Below are 12692 nucleotides of genomic sequence, written 5' to 3'. Positions count from 1 at the left end.
TTCCCTGGTGGTCCAGTGGTAGAGAATCCACCTTCCAATGAAGGGGACTCGGATTCGATCCCTGGTCAGGGAACTAAGATCCCACATGGCGCAGGGCAACTAAGCCTGCACGCCGCCACTACTGAGCCTGCACACCGCAACTAGAGCCTGCTTGCTGCAAACTACAAAGCCCACGTGCTCTGGAGCCCGTGCGCCACAACTAGAGAGAGAGAACCTGCATGCCACAGCTAGAGAGAAGCCTGCGCGCTGCGACAAAGATCCCACATGCCGCAATGAAGATCCTGTGTGCTGCAACTAAGACCGACACAGCCAAAAATATAAATAAATAAATAAATATTTTTAAGATAATATTATTTTTAAAAATGAGTGACTTGGTGTTTTTAAATGAGGTTGCTTCTGAAATTTATTGAATTCCTATCTTTATTAATTATTTTAAAATAACTTATTGAAATAATTCACGTGCCATTAAAATTCATGACTTTAAAGTGTATAATTCAGTGGTTTTAGAATATTTGCAGTATTGTACAAGTATTACTGCTATCTAATTTCAGTATATTTTCATCACCCCAAAAGAAACACCATACCCATTATCCCTCCATCCCCAGCCACTTGGGAACCACAGGTCTACTTTCTACCTCTGTGGATTTGGCTATTCTGGATATTTTATACAAGTGGAATCATACGACATATGTTCTTTCGTGTTTGGCTTCTTTTACTTGGTGTGTTTTGAAGGTTCATCTATATTGTAGTATCTATCATCACTTCATTCTTTTTATTGTCAAGTAAGATTCCATTATATGAATATGTTACATTTTGTTTATCCACTCATTAGTTGATGAATATTGGTGTACAAATTTGTGTGTGAACATAGGGTTTTGGTTCTTTTGGGTATATACCTAGGAGTGAATTGCTGGGCTAAACAGTTAACTCTGTTTTAACACTGTCCAAAGCAGCTGTACCATTTTACATTCCCACCAGCAATGTATGAGGATTCCAATTTGTCTACATCCTCACTAACACTTGCCATAGTCTGTCTTTTTGGTTTTAGCCATGTGGGTATGAAGTATCTCATTGTGGTTGTCATTTGCATTTCCTTGGTGGTTAATGATGTTGAATATTTTTTCATGTGCTTATTGGCTGGCCATTTATATTTCTTCCGATCTTTAAAAGAAGAATTCCTGTCTTTAAAAGAACTCCCTGTATTCACATCATTATTACAAAGACTATAATTGTATATAGTGATAACACCAGGATCTGTTTCTATGAGACATAGAAAGTGGTCTGTAGTAGTTTTGAATTCTGCCTTACGTAGTTTTCTGTATTTCCTATCATGGTGACCCTTTTTGCTGTGGCCACGTTGACTATAGTAAAATCTCTTACTTCCTTTCTGTGTTGTTCTTTACCCCTCACCCCTTTATTGTCAATCTATTTGGGGCTCAAAGACCAGGGGACCAAGACTGTTAGAATAATAAAGATGTGAATAACTGTGCCTTGAGAGCAGGATATATATTTGTCTGGTCCTGGAGTTCTTAACTAGGTCCAGTAATCATGGTTTCCAGGGGGCATATGAAACCTCTGAAGTAATGTTTAAACTTGTATGTGTATATGCAGTTTTCTAGGGAGAAAAGATCCATAGCTTTCATCAGGTTCACAGGAGTTGACAAAAGTCCAGACACCTGTTTTGGTAAATAGTTTCATTGGAACACAGTCATGCCCATTACTTCTGTCTATGGCTGCATTCCTGCTTCACTGTTAGAGTTGTACGAGTAGTTATGACAGAAAATGACAAGCCAAAAATATTTATTATCTAGCTGTTTAAGAACAAGTATAGCAACCCCTGCAAGGGTAAAAAGTGCTTCCCTTCCCCTACAGGCACAAAAAAAGAAAGAAAGAAAAAGAAAAAGAAAACCCAGAAAAAAACCACTGCTTTAGTCTTTGTATCCCTAGCATCTAATAGGGGGTCTGGTTTATAAAAGTGTAGACCTACAGGGTATGGAGGGAGGGTCTACTCTATGAGAAAAGTTTGTGAACAAACTAGACCTTGATCTGTAGATGGATTGCTGAAAGGTTTTTTATTTTGTTCTTGGTTCTTACCTGTGTTCCAAAAGAGATAAGGAATTAATGATGACTTACATTGTTAGGAGGACACATGAGTTAGCTCTTCTGGATAAGATGGTTTTGTTTTATTTTAAAGTGTCCCATTTGATACTCCATGGGTATAACCAGCACGCTTGCAAATATTGCTTGATTCATAGGTTGATTAATAGATATAGCCTATCCAAGTATGGAAAATTGAGTCCCTAAAAATAGGTTAATGAGACATACTGCTTTGTTGCTCAGTGGATTTGGGGAAAAAGATGGGAGGAGGATACTTTCTTTAAGCTTTGGAAGGTGTTCTTTGCAATTCAACAGATTCTGTATACCAGTTTGTAGGTGGGATATCTGATTCACAAATGTGACTCTTTCTACATGTGAATGATAATGCGTGTCATGTAAAGATTGTAGCCAGCAAATGTTCTTAGAAGGAAATGAACATGTCACTAAGTTCTGTAACATGTTTATAGGTCCTCAAGGATGTGGGACCACTAGATCCCTGTGGTATAAAACACATTGTCTTCTTTTTACTCAGTGCTTATTAGTTCAGTTATACCTAAATACTTAGGCTAAGGATTTCATTTCTTGTTTTAAGTAAGATACTTTGTTCTGATTAATTCTGTTTAGCTAAGAGTTCATGCATACAGTTGACCCTCTGTATCCACTGGTTCTGCATGTGCAGATTCAACCAACAGTGGATTGAAAATATCCCCTCCCCCCAAATTCCAGAAAGCTCCAAAAAGCAAAACTTGAATTTACCGTTCACCAACAACTGTTTACATAGTATTTACATTGTATTAGGTATTATAAGTAAACTAGAGGTGATTTAAAGTATACAAGAGGACAGGCTTCCCTGGTGGCACAGTGGTTAAGAATCTGCCTGCCAACGCAGGGGACACGGGTTCAATCCCTGGTCCGGGAAGATTCCCACATGCGGCGGGACACCTAAGCCCATGTGCCACAACTACTGAGCCTGCGCTCTAGAGCCCATGTGCCACAACTACTGAGCCCACGTGCCACAACTACTGAGGCCCGCGTGCCTAGAGCCTGTGTTCCGCAACAAGAGAAGCCTGCGCACCTCAATGAAGAGTAGCCCCCACTTGCGGCAACTAGAGAAAGCCCGCGCACGGCAGCGAAGACCCAACGCAGCCAAAAATAAATAAATTTATTAAAACAAATAAAATACAAGAGGATGGGGCCTCCCTGGTGGCGCAGTGGTTGGGAGTCCACCTGCCGATGCAGGGGACATGGGTTTGTGCCCCGGTCCGGGAAGATCCCACATGCCACAGGGCGGCTGGGCCCGTGAGCCATGGCCACTGAGCCTGCGTGTCCGGAGCCTGTGCTCCGCAATGGGAGAGGCCACAACAGTGAGAGGCCTGCGTACCGCAAAAAAAAAAACAAAAAAACAAGAGGATGGGCAGAGGTTATATGCAAATACTATGCCATTTTATATAAGAGACTTGAGCATCCTCGGATTTTGGTATCCATGTGGGGTCCTGAAACCAATCCCCTGCTGTTACTGAGACACAGCTGTATATCATTGAATTTCACAACAGGGTTCTCAGCCTTTGTTTAGCCATAACAATATATAAGCATAGGTATTCTCACCCTATTTTTTCACTGGTTTTTAGGTAACTCTAAGTATTTACCCTCCAAGCTGATTTAATTTTGGTCCTAGTTTGTAGTATTATAAAATATAGGATTTAAAATTATGTCAATTATTTTGAATTATTTACTATATTTTTTTCATATAGGCAGTTGGCCAGACAGCAGGCTGATAAAAAAGAAGAGTGCAAAGAAGGTAAGTAATGTTAAAGGCATTTAAATTTTTTAAAACATGTATTTAGTATTTTGTTTACAGGCGTATTGTGGTACATACAATAAACTGTCCATATTTGAAGTGTACAGTTTGTTTGGTTTTGATATAAGTGCATGCCGTCAAACCATCACCACGATAAGGTAGTAAAGATAACCATCACCCTCCAGGATTTCCTCAGGCCCCTTTGTAATCGCTCCTGGCTCCTCTAGCTCCTCTCCATGCCCCAAGATTCCTGAGCAGCCACCAATCTGCTTGCTGTCACTGTAGAGTGTTACAGCGCTCTACAGAGTGCTGTAGAGTATGGTGAGTTTGTATTGTCTAGAGTTTTATATTAATGGAATTATATGGTATGCATTCTTCTTTGGCTTCTTTGACTCAGCATAATTACTTTGAGTATCATCCATGTTGTTGCTTTTTATTGCTGAGTAGTATTCCATTATGTGGATATATCACAATTTTTTTCCTTAGCTTTATTTTAATATAATTGGCATATAACATTGCCTTAACTTAAGGAGTACATTGCATTGTTGATTTGATACTTATATATTGCAAAATGATTATTACCACGGCTTTATCTAACACCTGCATCATGTCACATAATTACCATTTCTTTTTTGTGCTGAGAACATTCAAGATCCACTGTCCCAGCAACTTTCAAGTATACAGTACGGTAGCAGTCTCCATCCTGTTTGGCACCAGGGACGAATTTCATGGAAGACAATTTTTCCATGGACCGGGGGGCAGGGGTGTTGGGGAGATGGTTTGGGGATGATTCAAGAGCATTACATTTATTGTGCACCTTATTTCTGTTATTATTACATTGTAATATATAATGAAATAATTATACAACTCACCATAATGCAGAATCAGTGGGAGCCCTGAGCTTGTTTTCACTTGCCACTCACTGATAGGGTTTTGGTATGAGTCGGCAAGCAATTGATTTATTATGGAGACCTGTGCAGTCAAGCCTCTCTGCTAATGATAATCTGTATTTGCAGCCGCTCCCCAGCGCTAGCATCACTGCCTCAGCTCCACCTCAGCTCATCGGACATTAGGTTCTCATAAGGAGCGCGCAACCTAGATCCCTCGCATGAGCAGTTCACAGTAGGGTTTGAGCTCCTATGAGAATCTAATGCTGCCACTGATCTGACAGGAGGCGGAGCTCAGGCGGTAATGCAAGTGATGGGGAGCGACTGTAAATACAGATGAAGCTTCGCTTGATCACCTCCTGCTGTGAGGCCTGGTTCCTAACAGGCTCCTGGGTTGGGGACCCCTGCAATACAGCACTACTAACTATAGCCACTGCTGTACATTAGAGCCCCAGAACTTACTCATTTTATGGCTGAAAATTTGTACTCTTTGACTAACAGTCTCCCCTTTTTCTCCCACTTCCCAGTCCTTTGTAACCATCATTCTAGTCTCTGTTTCTATGAGTTTGGTTTTTCTAGATTGAACATGTAAGTGATATCATTCAGTATTTGTCTTTCTCTGACTTATTTCACTTAGTATAATGCCCTCAAGGTCCATCCATATTACTGCAAATAGCAGGATGTCCTTTCTCATGGCTGAATAATATTCTATTGTGTGTATACTCCACATCTTCTTTATCCATTCACCTATTGATGGACACTTAGGTTGTTTTCCACAATTTCATCTTTTGATGGACATTTGGGTTGTTTCCATTTGGGGACTGTCACAAAACTGCTTTGAACATTGTGTACAAGTCTTTGTATTATATATATAGCGTTCATTTTCTCTTGAGAGTGGTATGGCTGGACCTATGGTAGGTGTATGTTGTAACTTTATTTTTGTTTTCTAGTATTTTTGAGAAGGGTAAGTTCAAGAAACTAAAATTTCATTATATGAAAGTGTAGCTATTCAGTTGTTCATTTTAGAATTGTTTTATAAATGCTGTTATTTCAAATCTTTCTACTTGCTTTTATGTACACATCTATGAAGACAAAGTAATTACGGTTACTCGGTCATTGAGGACTAGAAACATAGTTCAAAAGACAGAACGCTTGCATGAAGAGAATGGTGATGTTGAAGTTCGCCGAAGTTGCAGGATTAGAAGTCGTTATGGTAGCGTGAACCAGTCTGTACTATTTGACAAACTTATAACAAAGTAAGTAAAAATTTAGATCAAGATTATTTAGCTGGCAAAAACTTTTTGTTGGGGACTACGTTTTGACTAGCAGGAGTATTTAATGCATTCAGTTTATGTAAAGTATAAAGGAGAGTGATTATTAGAGGATTTTGTAATCATTCTGTATGTGTATTTAAATTCTTACAAAGAATATGAAATATTTCTACATTAGTAAATCAGTGCTTCTTATAAGGGTATTTAAAATCCCAGCACTCAGAGAATACAATGGAAGAAAAATTAAGTTTTTAGAAATATACTACTCTTTTATTTTTTAAATAAATTTCTGGCTGCATTGAGTCTTCGTTGCTGCATGCGAGCTTTCTCTAGTTGTGGCCAGCTGGGGCTACTCTTCGTTGTGGTGTGCAGGCTTCTCATTGCGGTGGCTTCTCTTGTTGCAGAGGGTGGGCTCTATAGAGTGTAGGCTCAGTAGCTGTGGTGCATGGGCTTAGTTGCTCCGCGGCATGTGGGATCTTCCCAGACCAGGGCTTGAACCCGTGTCCCCTGCATTGGCAGGCAGATTCTTAACCACTGCGCCACCAGGGAAGTCCTAAAATATACTACTCTTTTACAGTTTTAGCTTATTTTTATATCATTTTTTTAAAGCACTGCTGAAGCTGTACTTCAAAAAATGGATGTTATGAAGAAGATGCGTAGACAGCGAATGAGAGAACTTGAAGACTTGGGAATGTTTAATGAAACAGAAGTAAATATATTCTTCCATTAAGGGGATGATATAGTAATCTCCAGTTTAACCTTTTTTCTCTAGAACCTATCCATTTTTTGGTTAAATTATTTATCATTTTGTTCAGCATTTGTTTGATCAGTCACTAGTTACTGCTGGAGTTTTAAGAGTTTATAGCTGGAAATATCTTCATTTTCAGTAGGATTGGGAGGCCCTACTGGGTTTTTTTAAATAAACATACTAAACATTAATGGATTTTATTTAAACATTTTTAGGGGAATCTTAATATGTACACAAGAGGAAAACAAAAAGGTATTCAAAGAACTGATGAAGAAACAACTGACAATCAAGAAGGCAGTGTGGGTTAGTCTTTTCTCTTGTTCTATCTTCTGGGTTTTATTTAGCAGAATATAGCCTTTTTATTCAGAATCTGTGACATTTATGGTAGTTTATGATAAATTAGGGTTGTCATAGTTTCAAAGAAAAAGTGAAGGCAGGGGAGATAAAAGGGTAATATGTTTTGTTGGGAAAGTACTTAAACATGCTAAAACAAATGAAACTGGTTTGCTTGTATAATACATCTACAGACAGCATATCTCTACCTGTTTGAGTTAAAAGTTAATTAAAGTTGAGTTTTACTATTCTGTTTAGGACTTATTGCTGCAATTTCTTAGAACTTTTATTGAATGAAAATCAGTTTTCCGAAATGCGTTTTAAATATCTGGTGAGGGTGTTTTACATTATCTTAAGTAGATTATTTGAGTTATACGGCATGTAACTCAGTGGCAGCCAGAAGTCCACTATATTAATGAAATTAGCAGTAACGCTATAAACTTTAGTTTGGTACGTACTGATAGTAGCCTTTGAACTACTTTTTTCCTTCCCCTAGTTGTTTTTAATTCTATAGTTTTTTACTTCATTTTTTAAAAATCTTCATTTGATGTTGCAGAATTACAGATTCTTTCTATGAACAATCTAGAAGTAAATAAATTTTAAAAGGAGAGTCTTTTTCTATCCCCCTATTTTAAAAATTGTTAGCATTTGGGTGAGAAGCCTGAAAGTAAATGTTTCTTAATTGTAGAGTCATCCGAAGAGGGTGAAGACCAAGGAGATGAAGATGATGATGAAGATGATGACGATGAAGATGAAGAGGATGGAGAAGAAGATAATCAGAAACGATATTATCTTAGACAGAGAAAAGCTACTGTTCACTATCAGGCTCCATTGGAAAGTAAGTGCTATCTATTTTTTTTTTTTCCAGGAGAAGATGTAATCAGGTTTCCTTTATCTTCACTGCCTTTCTTCTGTCATTCTTATTTTTCATGTTTTCATTTTGCAGAATACTCAGGGCTGTTGTCTTTCATAACTTCCCCAAGATGTGCAAGAAGTTATTTCTTCTAAAGAAAGTTAAATGTTAGCCTTGATGAAAGTAAATAATTAGGTTATTTTGAAATTTCATGTCTGTCTTTAATTATTTTAGTTTTCACAGCTTTGTACTTTATTTTATAAGTTAGTATAAATAGGACCACTTTTGATTTATTTAAAGTTGTACCTCAATACATCTGAGTGTATATATGCAAAGCTGATAATCAGCTGTTATGCATCAGTATAATCATAATGGTTGTTTATGACCAGTGTGTTTATGACCAGTGTGTTTATGACCAGTGTGTGTTTTGGTTGCTTGGTGTCTGTGCTACACGTATATATTCAACAGCAATGTTGCAGGCGTAAGCGATTTAAAACCTGAACAGTAAAATATTCTACAGTAGGTACATACTAGTATTTTCATGGAAGGTAGCATCATTGTAAGTTTTTAGGTGAAGAGCAAAATTGTCTTTATACATATTTATATGTCACATACATATAATTTTTTTTCTTAGAACCTCGTCATCAGAGAAAGCCCAACATATTTTATAGTGGCCCAGCTTCTCCCACAAGACCAAGATATCGATTATCTTCTACGGGACCAAGAAGTCCTTATTGTAAACGAATGAACAGGTTTGGTTCTGAAATAGTGACTGATTTATGAAAACATAATTGTCTCTATGTTAAGGTAGAATTCTAGAGTCTTAGGATTAGGTGTATCAGGATAGAATTCTAGAATTGTATATTTGGGAGAGTTAGCTCTATGCCTTTAGTGTTCTAATCCCCACTACCACTAACTAGTTTTTGGTTTTGCTTCCACTGATAGGAATTGTTAACAACTACCATGGTAAGGTAGTTTATTCCATTGTTCCACACTAATAATAGAGAGCTACCTTTGCTTCAGTGTTTACTGTATTCCTGGCTTGGTGTTAAGCATTTTACGTAGATTGTTTCATTTAATTTTCACGTTAAGTTAGAGTATAAGGTTTAGTCTTGTCTTCACATACTGTCCTAGATATATTTTCTTACCGTGACAAATTCTAAGTTACATAGCTTCTAGACTTATGACTGTGACCATCCATTTTTGGATATATTTTTCAAATTTGCTCTTCTTACATACTGGGAAACATTAATTTTCTATGACTATTCAAATTATTTGTGGGTTTCTTTTCCTTCTACATCCTAACACTTGTTGCCTGTCTGTCATACTTAAGTCTAAAGAGGTAATTCTTGTTATTTCTTCATTCTCCTGAGTAATAAAAGATTTTCTGATGCATTAGAATTTTCTGGGTAATAGTAGCATTATAGTAGTTCATGAATGAGAAAGCTTATAGGGTGAAGCCTAAAAAGGCAGAAAAAAATGACACTCATGTGGGGAATGGTGCTTTTTTCCTAATATTATTAATGTGCTCAGAAGTAAGACTGAAGTCTTATGAGACTTCCAACTATTCGAACAGTTTTTAGAGGCCTCCTCCTAGAAGCAGACTCTATCTGATCATGTTTTGGCCATGGAAGGCAACACCTCTATAGGTACTGACAAATTCCTCTCTTCTAGGAAAAATATGAACTACTGCTTGCGTCCCGGGGTCTTTTAATTTGATGTTCAGAGTCTCAAAATCACAAGTGTACGGTCTAGATTTCTTGTTTCATCATCCCTTTTCACACAACCAGAGCCCAGAAGCATAGAGAATCAGAAAGAAAACCTGTCAGGGCTGCCCAAGATAAACTGCACTTGAAAAGAGTCCAGTCACAACTACTGAAGCCCGCGTGCCTAGAGCCCGTGCTCCACAGCAGCAGAAGCCACCTCAGTGAGAAGCCTGTGCACCGCAACGAAGAGTAGCCCCCGCTTGCCGCAACTAGAGAAAGCCTGCGCGCAGCAACGAAGACCCAACGCAGCCAAAAATAATAAATACATTTAAAAAAAATAAATACATAAAAAATAAAATAAAATAGGTAACCAACAAGGACCTATATAGCACAGGGAACTATACTCAATATCTTGTAATAACCTATAAGGGAAAAGAATCTGAAAAAGAATATATACATATTCTTATATATATCTGTATGTATAACTGAATCACTGTGTGTACACCTGAAACTAACACAACATTGTAAATCAGCTATACTTCAATTAAAAAAAAAAAAGTTAAACTCACACACAAGAAAAGAAAAGAGGCCAGGGACTTTTCGTGATGGTCCAGTGGGTAAGACTCCGCTCCCAGTTCTGGGGGCCTGGGTTCAATAGCCGGTCGGGGAACTAGATCCCACATGCATGCCGCAACTAAGAGTCTGCGTGCTGCAACTAAGAAGTCCACGTGCCACAACAAAGATCCTGCGTGCCACAACAAAGATCCTGCGTGCCACAACGAAGACCCGGTGCAGCCAAAATAAATAAAATATTAAAAAAAAAAGAAAAGAGGCCATGCTGTCGGTACTTTTCATAGGTCCTATAGGATGTTGTTAAAGACCAATATTTTGATAGTGTAATTTAATGATCTTCAGAAAAGGAGAGTAAGGTGTAGTGCTCCCTGGAGTCCCCATCAAGCATAGGGCCCAGGGCAGCTGTCTCGGTTGACTGACTCACAAAACAGGCCTATGTTTTTTTTGTTTGTTTGTTTTGTTTTGTTTTTATGCGTTACGTGGGCCTCTCACTGTTGCCTCTCCCGCTGCGGAGCACAGGCTCCAGACACGCAGGCTCAGTGGCCATGGCTCACGGGCCCAGCCGCTCCGCGGCATGTGGGATCTTCCCGGACCGGGGCACGAACCCGTGTCCCCTGCATCGGCAGGTGGACTCTCAACCACTGCGCCACCAGGGAAGCCCAACAGGCCTATGTTTGATCCCACAGAAGTGAGAGGCTGGCAGTTACTTTGAAATTTAATTTCTTTTCCCATATTTAATGTGTTTATATTTCCGGAATTAACATGCTTGTTGATTGACTTACTTCTGTAATAACCACCTACGATATATCGCAGTAGGTAGGAATTTTTTTTGCCACTTTGGTGCTTGAGTTCCCATATTTGGTTCACAGGGTATACTCTTTCTCTATGGAGAGTGTCTCATGTTATTGCATAGCTCCTTGCGTACAGGATTTTTTTCCCCCTCCTATTATTTAACAAATGTTTGAGTACTACTATGTGCCAAGTACTATGGATATAAAAATGACTTAAGTCAGAATTCCTGCCCTTGGATCTCGGACTAGTGGAGGATTCTGACTCATTTAAACTATGAACCAAGAGATTTAATCTGTACCCTGAGTCACATTATTTGACTTAATTACCTTGGTGTTGGTTTTGATAACTCCCTTTAAACTTTTTGATAACAACTTTATTGTGATATAATTCACATACCATATAGTTGGCCCATTTAAAGTATACAATTCAATGGTTTTTATTCACTGAGTTGTGCAACTATCACCACAATTTTGTTTTATTTTTTAAATATTAATTTTATTTATTTATTTATTTTGGCTGCACCAGGTCTTAGTTGTGGCACACGGGATCTTTGTTGCAGCATGTGGAATCTTTTAGTTGCAGCATGTGGACTTCTTAGTTGTGGCATGCGAACTCTTAGTTGCAGCATGCATGCGGGATCTATTTCCCCTGCCAGGGATCAAACCGGGGCCGCTTGCATTGGGAGAGTGGAATCTTACCCACTGGACCACCAGGGAAATCCCAACCACCACAGTTTTAGAACATTTTTCTTGCCTCAAAAAGTAACCCTGGGGACTTCCCTGGTGGTCCAGTGGTTAAGACTCTGCTCTCCCAATGTAGGGGGCACAGGTTCCATCCATGACCGGGGAACTGAGATCCCGTACATGCACGGTGTGACCAAAAAAAAAGAAAAAAGAAATGTAACCCTGTACTCTTTAGTTATCACTCGCCAATCCTTCCAGCCCTAACCTACCACTGTTCTCATTTCTGTCCGTATAGATTCTGGGTATTTCATATAAGTGGAATTCTTTGTGACTGGCTTCTTTTGCTTGGTATAGCATTTTCAAGGTTCATCCGCATTGTAGGATGTATTAGTACTTCATTCCTTTTTATTGCCAAATAAGATTCCATTGTGTAAATATACTATACTTTGTTTATCCCTTTATTAGTTGATGGACATTTGGGTTGATTCTACTTTTTGGCTATTATGAGTAATGCTATTATGAACATTCATGTACAACTTTTTGTGTGGACAAATGTTTTCATTTCTCTTGGGTATGTACCTAAAAGTGGAATTGCTAGATCAGATGCTAACTATATTTAATGTTTTGAGGAATTGCCAGATTGTTTTTCCAAAATGGCTGCTGCACTTTACATTTCCACAAGCAATGTACTAGAGTTCCAATTTCTCTACACCTTTACTAACACTTGTTATTACCTGATCTTTTAAATGTAGCCCTTTAGACCTTTTTTTTTTTCCAATTTCTTCACCATGGTGGAGTTAACATCTCATTCCTTCTAACAACTTTAATGGTAGTCATTTGGCTTATTAGTCTTTTTACTTTTTCTTGAAGAGACCAGCTTCTGTTTATCATTTATATCCTACTTAGGCAGGGGAAGAAAGCACACATCCAAAGAGTTGTTTGAACATTGCT

General features: G+C 38.4%; 1 protein-coding gene across 3 annotated transcripts in view; it reads left to right on the top strand.

Annotated features, from left to right (window-relative positions):
• Positions 1–12692, top strand: part of ATAD2 (ATPase family AAA domain containing 2) — a gene marked incomplete at its 5' end in the record, with an annotated part of 67952 nt that overhangs the window by 14417 nt on the left and 40843 nt on the right. For all 3 annotated transcript variants that reach the window (XM_079722617.1, XM_079722615.1, XM_079722616.1), the window contains 6 exons: positions 3849–3895; positions 5873–6038; positions 6663–6762; positions 7017–7104; positions 7823–7972; positions 8622–8739. In XM_079722617.1, coding sequence (XP_079578743.1) covers positions 3849–3895; positions 5873–6038; positions 6663–6762; positions 7017–7104; positions 7823–7972; positions 8622–8739 — 669 coding nt within the window. The remainder of the gene's footprint in view (positions 1–3848; positions 3896–5872; positions 6039–6662; positions 6763–7016; positions 7105–7822; positions 7973–8621; positions 8740–12692) is intronic.

Source organism: Hyperoodon ampullatus (assembly GCF_949752795.1).
Source record: "Hyperoodon ampullatus genome assembly, chromosome: 17".
In the NCBI taxonomy this organism is placed as follows: Eukaryota; Metazoa; Chordata; class Mammalia; order Artiodactyla; family Ziphiidae; genus Hyperoodon; species Hyperoodon ampullatus.
Note: the sequence above shows the minus strand (reverse complement) of the source record. Positions and strands in the feature narration are given on the sequence as shown.